This window comes from Ascaphus truei, chromosome 4 (genome assembly GCF_040206685.1).
Source record: "Ascaphus truei isolate aAscTru1 chromosome 4, aAscTru1.hap1, whole genome shotgun sequence".
In the NCBI taxonomy this organism is placed as follows: Eukaryota; Metazoa; Chordata; class Amphibia; order Anura; family Ascaphidae; genus Ascaphus; species Ascaphus truei.
In genome coordinates, this window is record NC_134486.1 from 72140161 (window position 1) to 72157866 (window position 17706).

General features: G+C 44.9%; 1 protein-coding gene across 1 annotated transcript in view; it reads left to right on the plus strand.

Moving 5' to 3' along the window:
- Nucleotides 1–16899, plus strand: part of ANKEF1 (ankyrin repeat and EF-hand domain containing 1) — a 29767-nt gene extending 12868 nt beyond the window's left edge. The window contains exons 6-10 of the mRNA XM_075596033.1: nt 8945–9767; nt 10169–10395; nt 11351–11550; nt 15036–15158; nt 16101–16899. Coding sequence (XP_075452148.1) covers nt 8945–9767; nt 10169–10395; nt 11351–11550; nt 15036–15158; nt 16101–16259 — 1532 coding nt within the window. The 3' untranslated portion in view covers nt 16260–16899. The remainder of the gene's footprint in view (nt 1–8944; nt 9768–10168; nt 10396–11350; nt 11551–15035; nt 15159–16100) is intronic.
- Nucleotides 16900–17706: the final 807 nt, after the last annotated feature.

Below are 17706 nucleotides of genomic sequence, written 5' to 3' on the forward strand. Positions count from 1 at the left end.
TTTGCGCCTAGACTCAAGTGATGACCAATCTAGTTCTTTGAGCATTTTGCAGTGATGTGTGTTATAGTTGCATTGGAGAACAAAACGACAAATTGAATTGTAGAGGGTGTCAAGTTTGCTAAGGTGGGTTTGAGGTGCCGAGCCATATACTATGTCTCCATAGTCAATAATTGGCATTAACATCTGCTGTGCGATACGCTTTCTGACCAGGAGACTTAGGGAGGATTTGTTCCTGTAAAGTACCCCTAGTTTGGCATAGGTCTTGGTTGTCAGGGTATCAATGTGCATTCCGAATGTTAAGTGGGAGTCCAACCACATGCCCAGGTATTTAAAACTAGTAACAGGAGTTAGGGTGGTGTTAGTGTTGGTTCTAATCTGGAGCTCAGTCGCTGGAAGCTTTAAAAATTTAGTCTTGGTCCCAAATACCATTGTTACAGTCTTGTCAGTGTTTAAAAACAGTTTGTTTTTGGGAAATCCAGTTTTCGAGTCTCAAAAAGTCAGACTGAAGTATGTGTTCAAGGTCGGAGAGGCTATGGCTGTGTGCATATAAGATTGTGTCATCGGCATACATGTGTATTGAAGCTTCCTTACAAGCTGTGGGAAAATCATTGATGAACACTGAGAAGAGTAGGGGCCCCAGAACAGAGCCTTGCGGGACGCAACAGGTGATATCCAGGGGCTTGGAGTTAGAGCCTGAGATGGACACATGTTGGGATCTACCTGATAGGTAGGACTGAAACCAGTTTAAAGCATGCTTCCCTGTTCCAGAGCTCTGGAGTTTGTTAAGCAGGATAGCATGATCAACAGTATCAAAAGCCTTTGCAAAATCTAGGAATACTGCACCAGTGAGTTGTCCCCGTTCCATTCCGCACTGGATTTCATTGCAAACTTTTAGCAGGGTAGTTACGGTGGAGTGTTTGGGGCGAAAGCCAGATTGGAATTGGCTAGGGACATTTGTCTTGGTATAGTAATCGCTTAATTGGGAGTGGACACATTTTTCCATTACTTTGGATAGAATTGGGAGAAGTGAGATTGGCCTGTAGTTTGAGACAGTGTTTTTGTCTCCACTTTTGAAGGTTGGGACAACTCTGGCAGTTTTCCAGGTCTTAGGGATATGGCCTGCAGACAGGATAGAGTTGACTATGGAAGCAGTTGGTTTGGAAATGGCTGGTGCACCAAGTCGTAGGAACCTAGATTGCAGTAAATTAGGTCCACATTGGCTGCTTAGTTGTAATTTGAGGAGCGCTTGTGTAATCTCCTCTTCAGATACTGGGCCAAATTGAAAATTGTGGGCAGTGTTGGGAGGGGGTGGGGCTACATGGGTACTCCCAGGATGAGATTCAGGTTTGTGGTTTGGGTTGCGTTTCGCTAATAAGTTAGTGGCACACCCCACAAAGTAATCATTGAATGCATTTGCAATGTCGGGGGGATTTGTCAGAGTAATATCCCCCTTAGTGATATTACTTGGCTGTTGATGGTTAGAAGGCTGGAATATGTTGTTGATAACCTTCCAGAAGTTAGCTGGGTTTGATGTATTCTGGAGGAGATTGTCAGAGTAATATTGTGCTTTTGCATGCCTTGTTTGCCTTGTGCATATGTTCCGCAGGCATCTGTACTATGTACTATGAGAAAATACTTGTAGCAATAAAAAAAACAACAATTTTTAAAGACATTTTAATGTATTCTAATGTAACAAACATTTTTGTTTCTATAGCAACCATTTACAAAGTCACATCCCCTTCCTCTTCTGAGACAGGCTTTGGCACATCCCTTTTGCCCTCTCTATAGCAGTGCACCAATTGTATCTAGTGCCTGCCTGGTCACATGATTTTCCACACAGAACTTTGCATCTTGGGTCTTCTGCTGCTGCACTGACAAGAGATTTAGTGAACCCCCGAGCCGAATCTTTGCCGATCGATCACAGGAGAACAGATCGATCGGCAATTTAGCTAATCACTTGTCAGTGTGCAGATTGTATTGATGCACATATTGAATGGATTTTTTTTTTTTAAACCGGCAGCTTGAACTGCAGCTTTAAGACCTTCTAAAAGCTGGCATTGATTACATCCAGACCCATATTAATGTACAGTACTAAGGGGCCTATTCACTAAACTTCGATAAGTGCATTATTGCACTATAAATGCCCTTTTAGTGCGATATTGCATGTGTAGCTATTCACAAAGTTCCGATAACAGTGCAATATCGAGCTAAAATGTCTTTTTACTGAGCTATAACACTCTGGCTTTAACAAAATTGCTGAAAAAAATGCCCAAACTCGCATTTTTTGCCAGCAACTGCTATTCACTAAACTCCGATATGCATATCTTACTATAAAAACTTGCATTCTTTTCTCGCTACCTAAAGGGTAGGGAGATCAGATTTGTGATATGCATAACAAGGAGTTTCTTTTCTTTTTACTGCATAGGATTGATACCAGGGGTCTCTGTGGGTCCCCACAGGTCTCCGGAGCTGACCCACATATTTATTTCAGCTCTGACGACCCCCGAATCCAGTCCTATGCAGTAAAAATAAAATTGCAGCCAGTTTCATTACCATAGTGGCTAACGGTGAAGCTTGTAGTTGCCCCAGGGTGAGTGTTTAGGGCTTGCGGGAGGGTGCAGTAGACGTTAACCCCTTCCTTACCATAGTGGTTACAACCACTAAGGTAATGAAGGGGTTAAACCTTTGTACTACCCTGCCACAGGCTTATACACCATCCTTGGGCAACTACCACCTTCACCCACCAACAACAATACACCAGAAGGGGTAAAAGTGCTATTAGATCCTAATACCGCTTTTCCCCATTAAAAAAACATTACAATAAAAATAAATACACGTTCCCGCCCCCCTTTTCCCACCCAACCCCAACACACACTGTAATGGGCAAAATTCCTATTATCCAGGTATGGATAATAGCGCGTTTCCCCATTAAAAATACAACATTACCCAGCCAGTATAAAGTAAATTAAAGTTGTATTTATCCCTGCCAGGATGAAGGCCATCCTCGTCCTCATCCTCGTCCTCATCCTCGTCCTCGTCCTCGTCCTCATTCTCGTCCTCATCCTCATCCTCACCCTCGTCCTCATCACCATCCTCATCATCCTCCGTGGGCAGGAACATTACAAGACAAAAGCAAACTACTGGCCACTAACCCCTTAATCACCTTAGCGGTTAGTAGCCGCTATAGTAATTAAGGTGTTAACTCCCCACCCCCTCTACCCATTGACGGTGACTGTGGTAAACCATGCACCTAATATGAGCATGGATTGCCACAATGTCAATAAATGGGCAAGCTAAAAAAAGAAAAGAGGTAAAAAATAAAACACATGGCATTTAAAAAAAACAAGCATTCCACAATAAAGCCATTGATTGTGACTGTGGTAAACCATGCCACAATATGGGCATGGATTGCCACAATGACAATAAATGGGCAACCTTAAAAAAACCTAACAAAAAATACAATACATTACAATAAAATAATTTTAAAAAAAATATTTGCCAAAAATGGATTGCTTGTCACTGTGCTTATCTATACATAGATAGGGGCATAGATAAACACATTGGCAGTCAATTAGCAAAAAAAAAAAAATACACAATAAAATAAAAGCCAATTAATGTGTTTATTACCTTTGCTGTCTTCACCCCTGTCCTACTCCGGCACCAGCTCTTGCCTCACAACGCAATGCTCCTCAACAGTCGATGCGAAGAAGTCCATGATCATATGTTGATTGAAGAGACATCTCTGATAAGTTCTTTCCTCCTTTCTTTCCTTCTTTCTTCTTTCTTTTCTTCTGTCTTCTCTGCTGTATAATCCAAAAGGGGCCATCGATGTTGCCCCATCGTCTTCTTGGCTTCAAATGAGAGAGGACAGGCTTTATAGAAGGCCTGTGATGTCACATTTGAGTGTCAAATGGTACACTCCCAATCCGATTGTTCCTTTTTTTTTTAAGGATGTGACATCATCAAAAAGGGAGGGACGCCAGCAAATCAGGTAGTATATGCTTCCCTCCCTTTACGATGACATCACTTCACCAAAAACAAAATGACAGCCATCACATGGTCACAACCAATCGGATTGGTGTATATACACCAGAGATGCCATTCCTTTTTTGGAGTGCTGTGGCGTCATCAGAAATGGAGAGAGGCATTCAACCTGATTGTCTATCTTACCCCCCTTTTTGATGGCATCACAAGGAAAGGTATCACATGGTATATACACCAATCAGATTGGTTGATGACCAAGTGATGGCTACCATTTTTTTTGTTGATGACCAAGTGTAGATGGCATAGGCATCTCTGATGGTGGAGGAGGATGGGGAGTATCCACTATTTGGGAAATCCATGAAGTGGCCAGGGACTCCATGGAGGTTCTGGGGATAGAGAGCATGGATAGAAAGCATGGAGGAGGCACTGATAGTCTCCAGGCCCTGTTGTATTGCCCAGGTGAGCTCAGTAACAGATATGGTACTTTGGGTTATACTGTTGATCACAGCACTGCTGTGATGGTGCATGGTGTTAATCAGGACCCAGTAGCTACGCATGTCATGGAAGACCAGAACTTAACACTGGGATCAAGGCACCAAACAGGACAAAGCAGTTCAATAAAGAGTATTTATTCCAGCCGGAGCCAGCAAGCACAGCACAACACAAAACACAGATCAGAACTATACTCACTAAAACAGGGGCATACGGGCGGAATCCTAGCTGATTTGGTGCCGAGCCCCACATTGATGGCTTACCCAGGGTTTGCTTCCCCAATCCAATCTATTTGCTTCCCTATTCTACCGTCCTGACCTCTCTGGTACATTTTGCGGTTGAGCAGTTTCAAATGCTTTCTGCTTCTCCGGTAACTCACAGTTCCGTAGCACAAAATCACTTTTGAATCTCCCGCTTGTTTAGGCTCCCATCCTCATTTTCAGGTGTCTCTGACACAGACTGGGAGCACACCGTTCACCTCCACGTCAGGATCAGAATGAGCTATAGAACCCAGCTGGAGGCAGGCGGAGGAGAGTTAAAGTGCTTTGGAGGGAAATACAAACGGGTTGATGGGAACAGTGCCTACCAGCGGGAGCTTGGCAATGCTTTTCCCGGGTAGCAGGCTATCCCCCCCTGGGTTGGTGCTGCTCTGGCTGGGGGAACAGCCAAATGCTCTGCTTTTCAGACAGATGGCCCCCCTGCCACTCTCTTCTTTTTTCCCTGCACCTCTCTTCCATCTCCAGTCCAAGCAGTAGCCATTTCTCCAGACATGTGGACGGCACAAAGGGTTTCTCAGCCCTGCATTAACCTTTATTATGCTGGGCCCCTTTCCATCACAGTGCTGTCCAGCTTCGAAATGGGGCTATACATCTAGCTCTGACGGCAGCCTACTTGCTCAATACGGTCAAGCTGGGCCGTGATATTGGCAACTCCTGAATGCTGCATGTCCATCAGTTTCTGCTAGTACTTCATGAGCTTTAAATGAGTGAGTGGTGGGTTCTGGCTCTCTGGTCCAGCAGGAGTGACTGAACAGCAAGCAGCAGGGATAGCTGTGGGGCAGCCATGTGTGCAGCCTTGGGGTGCAGCTGAGGGGGCAGCCACTGGTGCGGCTGAATCAGCTGGAGCATCATCTATGCTCTCCTCCATGACCTTCATGAGGAAGAGGATCACAGTAGGCTCTTCTTCAAACACTGGCTATGGAGCTTCGGGCACAGGATGTGCCGCAGTAGCCAAACGCCGTCTGTATGATGGTCCTGAAAAAGAAATACATAATATAATCAAATACATTCATACAGAACATGGGTACATAGAATCACATTTAGATAAATTTGCACGAAAAAAAAACCTTTTTGATTGTCTCTTTATTTTTATAACATTTTAACAGTAGAATATATGTAGAACCTGATCTACAAACTGTTGCAAATCTTTATAAGGTCTTTGTTCCCATGCACATGAATGGGAGCTGAGGCATGCTATAGTTTATAATCCTTTTGTAGAGCAGTAACATTTACGTAGAGTTACCTTTCCTTTTGAATTATGTCCTGGGCACTAAGTTACGCAATGTACTTTAATATAGCCTATTTCTAACATGATTGCAATGGCTAAAATCATAACCCGGGAATGCATTTAAATCGGAAGATGATTTGAGGGACACCGGTAAATAGGTAAAGCAGTGTGGTGATCGTTAGCAGAAAGAGAGCAAGGAGATTCATCTGTGAACTTGAATACTATAAACAGGTTTGTGATGTTGAATAGTGTTTTGTAATCTTATGAGTTCACACATATAAGCACGTTATATATGTAGCCCTGCTTCCTATTGCAAGCAAGCGGCTACCATGTGCTGTGTTACCTGTAGGCTCACAGGGCCTAAGTCTCTGCCACGGAGAGCCTGAGGTTACTCGCGCAATACTATATTGGGTGCATCGCCTCCACCTGCGATGGCTCCCACCAGAGGGGGAGTGGTTCCTCGCAGGATACATATATATATATATCACTCCACACGTAGGTAAAACAATCAATGACTTTACTGGCAGGCAATCTCATACCCATGTACATATATTAACCGGTGTCCCTCCCTAGAGGCGACACTATACACGGCGTCATGCAAGACGCTACCTCCACCTCCTCCACCTCCACAGTAAGAATGATATGTGTGACTGCGCAGCCACTATGTCCCGTGTGAGTGTGATAGGCCTTGTTGGTGCACTTGTAGATTTAGAGTACCTGCCGAGCACTCCCGTGCTCGGATCTGCAACTGGCTTCACAAAGGATCCGGCCACCGAAGAACTCCGGAACCCCTCTCCAGGACGATCCCACCAGGATAGCCTCTGCAGCCGCAACGAAGAATGGCGCCCAACATTCTGCACAGATGCGCAGCGTAACCAAAGAAGTCCTTTACTGACTCCGTGAACCAACGTGACACTTGCTGTACTATAGGCCGTCCCTACAGCACAGCAACCTTGCATGACTTTAGAGGAAAACTCCTAGGGCCTACGGGGTCGCCTATCCTATGCAGGTAGGTCCCTGACCACCTGCACCCACACTACTCGTAACGTGGGCCCTGGGCCATGGTCCCCGGATTTGTTACCGCTATGACCCCCCCCAGTTGCCTCACGCTGCCTGCCTCTCCTAATCCCTGCAGCAACGCACTACAACCTGACACGACGCCCTCTTGGCCGCCCTCACAGCACTAACCGCTGTGACCGGACAATAAGGCACCATCCGAACCTAAGGGCAGCGTCCTTAACCTAGGGCCGTCCCTTATCAATTACCCACTAGCCTGGGGGTGAGTTGGGGCCTATCTAACATTGAGAAACCTACCTGTGCAGGAGCTTCACTTGCTCCCTACACCCTTCCTGCTCCCTTTTAGCTCCCAGCTCCAACTGCCGTTCTGAAGCGCGCGAAAAGTATCTATTCTCCCCCTCTAGGGAGATCCTAAGCCCTATTGGCTCCCTGGCATCACGGGGGGCGCGCAGAGGCTCAGGGGACTCGTAGTCCCTGCCTAGAGCCTTCCCTGGTAGGCTAGGGTTTCGCAGGCTCTCCTCGCGCTGTCCTGCGCATGCGCAATCTCTGCAGGGCCGCCGGGGACTTACTGCGCATGCGCGACCTGCATCAAGATGGCGGCGCCCTGCTCGGGAACCGTCGGGGACCGCCGGAACGGCAAAGCGCTCCCTGCACTGGCCCCCACCCTCCAGGAGTGCCGGTGGGTCCAGCGAGTGACCCGCGGCAGCGGAGGAAACAGGGGAGGGGTCGCGGGACAGCAGACACCCACGGGGGACCTGGGTACATATACAATATTTAGCAAAGTACTCGTCACCTGTATGTGTGAGTGCACGGCAAATATGACAGGATGTCATATGACAATGTTTATTTATTTATAAAAAAAATTACCAGGAAGTAATACATTCAGAATGTTCTAATCAGGTGTTTATCTCAATGATCGGAACTAGATGACTCAGTGCAGGTCTGACTCTTCACGTTTCGCACCTGTGACTCCTCAGGAGTCTTTAATTAGACTATGATTATGACTGCTTGCTTACACTCTCTTTAATTAAGTAAACAATGAGATATCAATCCTATCCAATAAATGAATATACTCTGCTGTTGATATGGCAAAATAAATAATACAAAATCATCCATTCATTTTAATTTAAACACACACATATAAAAAAAAACATACATATAAAGAAAAAAGTGTAAGAACACCCAGAATTAGTGATGAATCCCCACACTTCTTATTACAAATTCAATTAAAATGATAACACATCACACATAAGCAATGTTTACTTCACACACCATTTTAGAACTGGAATAACTATTCTATGCAATCCTAATGTCTCTAAAAATATTCATCACTACAATTTACATTTACCTTTTAATTCCCCAGACATTCAGTAATATCTCCTCAGTCAGAATTGTGCTGCAGGACATACTTGAAAACGAGAGGTATCTCCCAAAGTATGGTTTCCTGGTTTAATATTTTGCAAATCAATAGTTTACAACTAAATAGACTTTGTGGGAATATGCAGTTGCAATTCATCAGAATGAGTAAAGTGAGGTAAATTACATTTCAATTAAGGATTGTATTTTTTTTTTTTTTTTAAAGCTATAGAATGATCATTTACAAAGGTGTTTCACTTTCAGTTTGTGCTTCTGATTCAGGTCGAATGTCCAAATTCATATATGTACAGTATATCATTCAGATATTTTAAATGAGCTATTTTGTTCTGGCTAATTTTCTAATACATTTGTGAAAATAAACAACTTGAAGCTCTGGTCAGCACTGTGATGTGTTGAAAGTATTTCATGGCAATTTACAGTATGTCAGAAGCTTGACTTCATTCTTTGATGTTATATATCATTCTAATTCTCTATTACAGCTGATTTGAAGTATGCATTCTGTATAAGCCATGTGTTATACAAGCATATAGTTCTTGTTAATCAAATCCAATTGAATTATGTGTTACAGGTTGCAATCCTAAATTTAAAAATGTGCAAACCATGACGCCGAGAGCTGTTGCCAAAGAGGGTGGTTTCAAAGCAGCAATGAAGGAATTAAGCAAGGTAGCACGCATTTTTACTAAATACTCCAAGCCAGGAGTGAAAAATCCAAACCCATTATGGGCACTCACATTACACGATTGGTCATTTGAACATCAAGCCCAACTTCGTGAATTGTTTGGGCTAGTCGACAGAGGAGATGGAAGCATCACAAAGGAAGACTTTGTCGCTGTGCTTGAAGAGAAGGGGGCTCCTGTAAATCCAGAAAATCTGCAACATATTATGCAACTCCATGAGAAAGGAAAAAAAGGGACAGTCAATCCAGAGGAATTCCTAAAAGGTTCCAAATACCTACAAAAAGCATTTTTACTATCTTCCTATGGTCCCAAAAAGAAAAAGGGCAAAAAAGGCAAGAAAGGGAAAAAAGGAAAGTTTACCTTACCCATGCCAATATGCACTATGCCACACCATTTAATTGAGCTGCGGGAAAATGGCGGACCTCCTTACTTTATGGTCAAAACTTTTCATAACGTCACGGATTTCAAACGATTTAACCGTGATCACCCACCTCTAAATCCCTTCAAAGATGATACTGCATGGTATGTGGATGAAATAGAGAAGGTGTATACCCACATACGTTTGGCAATCAAAGCTGGAGATACAGAGTCTCTGAAGCAGGCCTTTGAAGAGGGTGTGCCGGTTGATGTTAAAGACAATTTTTATAAAACACCGCTTATGTTTGCCTGTGCTTATGGAAACATAGACGCCGTGAAATTTTTTCTAAAAAAAGGGTATGCTTGATTTCTTATTCTGCAGTGTGAGATTGGTAACGGTGACGTCCCACATACAGTAGGACCAAGTTCAACTTATGAGTGAGATATATTATAGTGGTTGTAAGTACTGTAGGTGATTGAAACAGACACGAGAAATTGAATTTGAAATCATTTTTGACGGTAATGTTTGTCAGATTTGTACTCTGAACTTTAGAACGGCAGATTGCATGTTTATGGTATTATGAAAGTTATCTTTTCTACGTACATTAGGTTTTTTTTATTATTATTATTTTTCATGACAAATATCTATTTGAGTGGTATTAGACTTCATTGTGAATACAAATTCCTACGCCTAATAGTATCTACAATTCTTCACTTCTATGTTGAATGTTGCTGGCAATTCTTTTATTTGTTTACAGTGCTAATGTCAATGCAACTGACAATTTTATGTGGTCTCCACTGCACCATGCATGCCACGCTGGCCAACAAGATATTGCTGATCTACTCTTAAAATCTGGAGCCACAATAGATGCAATTGCCCTCAATGGAGCAACCCCGCTGATGAGAGCAGTAGAAAGCTGCAGCTTGGATTGTGTTCAGTATTTAATGCAATCTGGAGCAAAAGTCGATATAGAAAATAAGAAAGGTAAATTAAATGACTACTTTTCCAGATAGATTAAAGGTATTTTGTCGCAGCTTCAATCGATTTTAGAAAAATTGTTATTACGGCTTATAGAACATGAAGTCACTTGTGTTGTTGTTGTTGGAAGCAGTTAATCATGTTATAGTAGGGATAGGCTAGTTGTTACGTTCTTTGAATATCAGGCTAGGTCAACATTATGACTTTTCATGGAGAATAGATACTCAAAACAAGCTCTTAAAGGAGCAATCCAAGTCATTGATTATTTTTTTTTGCAAAGTTTTTCCCCCCCAGAGGATTGAAGCAGGGGGTCTCCGGATCTGAACCCCATTAATTTCAGCTCCAGAGCCCCCATTCTTACAGGGATACTTACCTCCAAAGGGGGTGCCGTTATCCCTCTGCTTTTTAAAGCTCCTGCTTCCCGCGGGCCAATAGGAAGTCGCACCGATGATGCCCCATCTTCCTATTGGCCTGCAGGGCACGGGAGCTTTGAAAAGCGACCATTACATGATCCCTGGTAGCCAAGCAGGGCGGTTACCTACTATGGAGGTAAGTGTCTCCGGAACCAGGGGATCCTCGGAGCTGAAATTAAAAAGGTTCTGCTCCAGAGACCCCCTGCTTCAATACAATGTTAAAAAAAAAAACAACTTTGCAAAACAAATCGCCGGCTTGGGTTGCCTCTAAGTAGCAACGTTCCTTAAGTGAATGAACTGTCATGTGCTCTGGCTTGCGCCGAATGATGAACACACTTGAAAAGTGTGAATAGGCTGAAGGTGAGGCATAAGGAGCATCATGGGACCACTAGGGAGGTCGGTTCTCAGGGAGAAAGAAAGCAATCTTACCCCTGTCAGCTCATCCGTCCTGGGTCCTAAGCCTGTTTCTAAATTACATTATAAAATATTTTGACCGTTTTTCATTTTAAGACTACAGTTTTTCCATCGGTTCTGTATTGGTTTTATAGGAGAAAACGCGTTGGATGTGGCAAAGGCATATGCCGACTACAGACTGATTGATCTAATTCAAGCAAAACTTGATAGCTTACCAAAGCCAGCAGAGAAGAAAGGCAAGAAGAAAGGAACGAAGGAAAGCAAAGCAAAAGCAGTATCCAAACCCCAAACTCCTCGGATTGCAGCATCAGCAGTAGCCCAAGTAAAAGAAGAGGTATGTCTAACACTCTGGTTTCACTTCCTGCAGTACTGAGTATTTCATCACAAAAATATCTATGCAACATATAGTATGAGAATATTGCAATTTCATATCTGTCGATGTATGAGCCTTAGTTACAATCTAACCCTACAAATCTAGAGTTCTGCAATATGTACAAATGCTTTGTAATAAAAAAAAAGCTGTGTGTGCTGAGCACGCGCATAGTAAGTGAAACTTCTTTGACTTTTGTCACAGAAATTGTATTTGTGTTGGTGTTGGTGATGTTTTAATTAAAAATCAAAATACAATCTCAATGACAAAATGCAAATAAATTTGACTTAGAATGCGCGTGCTCGGCACACATCCCCTGTATTAGCTATTTGCACTAAGTGTGAATTCCGCGTGTGACTGTGCGTGTGACTGTGCATGTGACTGAGAGTGTGCGTGTGACTGAGAGTGTGCGTGTGACTGAGAGTGTGCGTGTGACTGAGAGTGTGCGTGTGACTGAGAGTGTGCGTGTGACTGAGAGTGTGCGCGTGTGACTGAGAGTGTGCGCGTGTGACTGAGAGTGTGCGCGTGTGACTGAGAGTGTGCGCGTGTGACTGAGAGAGTGCGCGTGTGACTGAGAGTGCGCGTGTGACTGAGAGTGTGCGTGTGACTGAGAGTGTGCGCGTGTGACTGAGAGTGTGCGCGTGTGACTGAGAGTGTGCGCGTGTGACTGAGAGTGTGCGCGTGTGACTGAGAGTGTGCGCGTGTGACTGAGAGTGTGCGCGTGTGACTGAGAGTGTGCGCGTGTGACTGAGAGTGTGCGCGTGTGACAGAGTGCGCGTGTGACAGAGTGCGCGTGTGACAGAGTGCGCGTGTGACTGAGAGTGCGCGTGTGACTGAGAGTGCGCGTGTGACTGAGAGTGCGCGTGTGACTGAGAGTGCGCGTGTGACTGAGAGTGCGCGTGACTGAGAGTGCGCGTGTGACAGAGTGTGCGCGTGTGACAGAGTGTGCGTGTGACAGAGTGCGCGTGTGACTGAGAGTGCGCGTGTGACTGAGAGTGCGCGTGTGACAGAGTGCGCGTGTGACAGAGTGTGCGTGTGACAGAGTGTGCGTGTGACAGAGTGTGCGTGTGACTGAGAGTGTGCGTGTGACAGAGTGTGCGTGTGACAGAGTGTGCGTGTGACAGAGTGTGCGTGTGACAGAGTGTGCGTGTGACAGAGTGTGCGTGTGACTGAGAGTGTGCGTGTGACTGAGAGTGTGCGTGTGACTGAGAGTGTGCGTGTGACTATGCGTGTGCGTGTGACTGTGCGTGTGACTATGCGTGTGCGTGTGACTGTACGTGTGCGTCTGACTGTGAGTGTGACTGAGTGCGTCTGACTGTGAGTGTGACTGAGTGTGAGTGTGACTGAGTGTACGTGTGACTGTGAGTGTGCGTGTGAGTGTGACTAAGTGTGCGTGTGACTGTGAGTGTGTGTGGGGGTCGTGGGGGTCAGTGTGTGGGGGTCTGGGGGGGTCAGTCAGTGTGTGTGGGGCTCTGGGGGGGTCAGTGTGTGTGGGGGTCTGGGGGGGTCAGGCAGTGTGTGTGGGGGTCTGGGGGGGTCAGGCAGTGTGTGTGGGGGTCTGGGGGGTCAGGCAGTGTGTGTGGGGGTCTGTCAGTGTGTGTGGGGGTCTGGGGGGTTCAGTCAGTGTGTGTGGGGGTCAGTCAGTGTGTGTGGGTCTCTGGGGGGTCAGTCAGTGTGTGGGGGTCTGGGGTGGTCAGTCAGTGTGTTTGGGGGTCTGGGGGGGTCAGTCAGTGTGTGTGGGGGTCTGGGGGGGTCAGGCAGTGTGTGTGGGGGTCTGTCAGTGTGTGTGGGGGTCTGGGGGGTTCAGTCAGTGTGTGTGGGGGTCTGGGGGGTTCAGTCAGTGTGTGTGGGGGTCTGGGGGGTTCAGTCAGTGTGTGTTGTGGTCTGGGGGGTTAGTCAGTGTGTGTGGGGGTCTGGGGGGGTCAGTCAGTGTGTGTGGGGGTCTGGGGGGGTCAGTCAGTGTGTGTGGGGGTCTGGGGGGGTCAGTCAATGTGTGTGGGGGTCTGGGGGGGTCAGTCAGTGTGTGTGGGGGTCTGGGGGGTTCAGTCAGTGTGTGTGGGTCTCTGGGGGGTCAGTCAGTGTGTGTGGGGGTCTGGGATGGTCAGTCAGTGTGTTTGGTGGTCTGGGGGGTCAGTCAGTATGTGTGGGGGTCTGGGGGGGTCAGTCAGTGTGTGTGGGGGTCTGGGGGGGTCAGTCAGTGTGTGTGGGGGTCTGGGGGGGTCAGTCAGTGTGTGTGGGGGTCTGGGGGGGTCAGTCAGTGTGTGTGGAGGTCTGAGGGGATCTGTCAGTGTGTGGGGGGGTCCGGGGGGGGTCAGTCAGTATGTGGGGGGGTCCGTCAGTGTGTGGGGGGTCCGGGGGGGTCCGTCAGTGTGTGGGGGGTCTGGGGGGGGGGGTCCGCGCGGGTTGCGCCCGGGTTTTTGTAACACCGCTTCCTGGGGGGCCCGCAAACGCCCGCGTCACTGGAGGGCTGAATGGCGCCGCTGCCAGCCGCTTCTGCGCATGCGCGGCATGGCAGCGGTAGTGGAAGTTAGGCGGGCACATGTGTGGGCTGGGAGGGAGGTCCCATTCGGGTTAGGAAAGGGGGGGGGGGCTGTCCCGGTCGGGCGGTCTCTGCTGTCCCGGTCAGGCGGTCTCTGCTGTCCCGGGCAGCAGACGGGGAACGGCAACACATGTTTACAGCCGTGGCAGCGGGCGGGGAACGGCGCCGCTGCCAACCGCTTCTGCGCATGCGTGGCTTTCCTCCAGTCCCCATGATTACTGAGCATGCGCGGCTTGGCAGCGGATGTGCGGGGGGAATGGCGGCCGTTAGGAGCGGCGCCGGCGGCTATCGCCGCCGCCGCCGCCGCATATGTCATTAGCCATGTGGGGGGAGCAGCGCCCGTTAGGAGCGGCGCCGGCGGCTATCGCCGCCGCCGCCGCATCTGATTTGTGGAGCGGGTGTGATGTCAGTGTTGGGGTCGGGCTGAGCCAGAACACAGCCCGGCCTCAACTGCCAGCACTGACGTCACATCCGTTTCATTTCTGTCTCCACAATCCATTTTTGCCCCATCACGAATGAGGTGCCACTAAGGAAGTTTCACTTCAAAAATGAGTGATGTACTGTAATGTTAAACCCTCGCAATATTAACAAGGCTTTTCTTGACCCTGCACGTGGCATGATACAAGCTACGGTATGTCGATCAAGCATGTATGCTGGGTAAATAGCATTAGCAAAATGCATGCTGAATAGAGATAGCTACGTTTCTGTTACAGTATGCCAATTTAATTATTATTTTGTTTGAATAGAAATAGAACGTTTGGTGCAGTTTATATTTATCTCGTATATAAATACAGGGTAGTAGTGAAGACACTTTTTTTGCATTACTAGTTTGTTGTAAGATGTTATGGATGTGTGTTTTAGATGTTCGGGAAAAAAAATAAAGTTTTTTTTTTTAACCTTTAATTTGCAGGCTTCGGAACCCACCTTACTGCCTCTTTCTAATGAAAGAAAAAAGAGAAGTGTGGTTCATCAAAACACTCTAATAACTATGGGAGCTTTGAAAACAGTTGACATAACATTTGTGCCAAAATCGGTAAGAAAACTAAATGTAATACCTCTTCCCCTGGCCAACAGAAGACGGGCCACACCAACACAACTTCTTCTTTGGAATGTTCAGACCACATTCCCAAAGAGGCACAAATTTATCATTTGCTGTCACTTTCATGGCAATACATTTGCTTTTGCCAAAGGACGCTCCCACCGCCACTTGGACCCGTTGAGTCACACATGAGGATACACACCCTGTCCCTTTAACATAGCTTAAGTGCTTACCCTCTTTCGAGGGCAGCTGGGAACCTATCCCTCTGGCAGCTATGGGGTCATACTCTAAGGCGCTATCACTGAGGAGCCTATGGGGAAGTTCATTGCCATCCCGTCTTGTGGGTAGGACGCACCTGAGGGTCAAAATAGAGAGACCCTATAATTGGTAGTGACATTTCCCTGTCTGGAAAATAACACAGGGGCTTCTACCCTAGTTACATAATATAAAACTGTATACATATTTACAGGCGAGACCCCCTACTCTGGTTCCTCCTGGGATATGAGGGTGGAGTTCTTCTCCCCTCCTATTTATGACCTTTCTCCCTACCCTTATATCTGGGCAGAAGAGGGATGCAGCACATTCTATAAAGAAGGTGGGGCCAGTCACCTGCCCGGTCACTTTGCAACATATTATCTAAGGGCCATTACTAGAAGTTAACTCTTTAACTTCTTTTTAACCGCTTAGATTGAATGGGAGATTGAATAGGATTCCACAGGGGTGCTACATAAATATTAGATAACACTGAGAAAGAGTTATTGGAGTTTGGTATATTTGTAGATTCCTCATTAGAAATCATGAGGTAATATTCTAATGCATATTTTATCGTACAGGAGGCTTCAAATAAATACAGGACCGCTTCAAATGTATTGTCTTTTTCAGTCCTGTTGTTTTTTTTAAAAATCAGGTTAATCATGGTTTTTAATTTCTTGTAAGGTTTGGGTCCCGGAGCCCACCACACAAGATCTAATAAGGAAGAGAGAATTACAGCGCGAGCGATTTACGTATGAGGTGGACTTTGAAGACTTCAAGATGCCCTTCAGCAAGAACTTGATGGATAAATCTTTAGCATTAAGCAGCATGAATTTGATTTAAGTGGAGCAAGAGGGCATAATCAGCTGGACAAAAAGAAAACCTGTATCTTTGTTTGTAACAAAATCATGTGTATAAACATGGTAATAATGTACCGTATGAACTGAGAAAAAACGACTGTATCAGTAAAAAGTGAGTAGCCAGGTTATGTTATACATTATTAAAAAATAATTTCAGTATTTCTTTTGGACTTTCTTTTTGTTCCCTTATAGAGCACTATGACATATTTATTTGTGTGTCTTAAGAATTTTATTACGCAACCAATTTTGTTTTCAGTTTTTTAATTCTATTCTAATGTTAGAAACTTGCTTTTTAAATTGACACAGATCATTAACCGGATATGTGTACGCTACCTCAGACTACATTATTACATTTTTAAACAAGGGGCAGAACTATGAACAGAAACATTGAATTTATTACATCCCATAATTATATGTTGTATTTTTTCCTAACTATACCTTCTCTCACACCCCAAATTGCAAGATGGTATACACAGGGCAAAGAACATGCACATTACCTTAATACATTGAAGCAAAGAGATGTATGAGCAAATGCCCTGGTCCATAAAACCAATATTTGACATTTGTCACCGAATGCCCAAATGAATCAGTAAGAATGGAAAAAAAAAAAAAAAGTGAAATAATTGTGTTATTATGAACATCCGAATCACAGAAAAAACACAGTATTTTGAGGTGTATGCCTCATACTAATCAATGAGCTTAAAATGTAATGAGCAGAGCAGTACAGTACACTGAAAAAAAGCAATGGGTGCTCAAAATGTTCCTGTCTATAAAATCACCATCATTCGTATTAGTGTTTCAGAGCAAATATCTCAAGAGTTTTTTACACACAATTATAGAAGTGCTACTCTAAAGGCTGGCAGTTAATGAAACCACACTGTTTTTATGATGAAAATATACTGTACTGTACTTAAACAACTATATGAAATTGATATTATGTGTTATTTCTGAGTATTACCTGTTTCAACTAAAAGTTTTCAGCCTGGCAAATTTTAATCTAAATAATAACATGGTACATAGAAAGCCTCCAGTATTTATCACCAAGCTAACATGTCTCAGAAATATATTCTATTAGGAAGATGTGTATCTTGTAAAGAATGCATTTGTGATTATCTATTCAAATTGTGTATAACACAATTCACAATTGTAAATATTACATTATCTTTCCTGTATTAAAGTAATTTCGGTTTTGTTAAGAAGATATGCAGTGTGTTGCTTTAAAAAAAACTATCATCTGTTCCAGCCTCTATCATACAGTAAATATGGAAATTGTGTCGTGTTATACATTTGAAGCACTTTTCTTAGTTATATTGGATTCATGACAACTGAGACCTGGCAGTTTCTGAAGGACAAAAATAGCCACTAATGGTAAAAACCACAAACATTATACGTAAATGTAAATGTATGTGTCTATATATATATATATATAT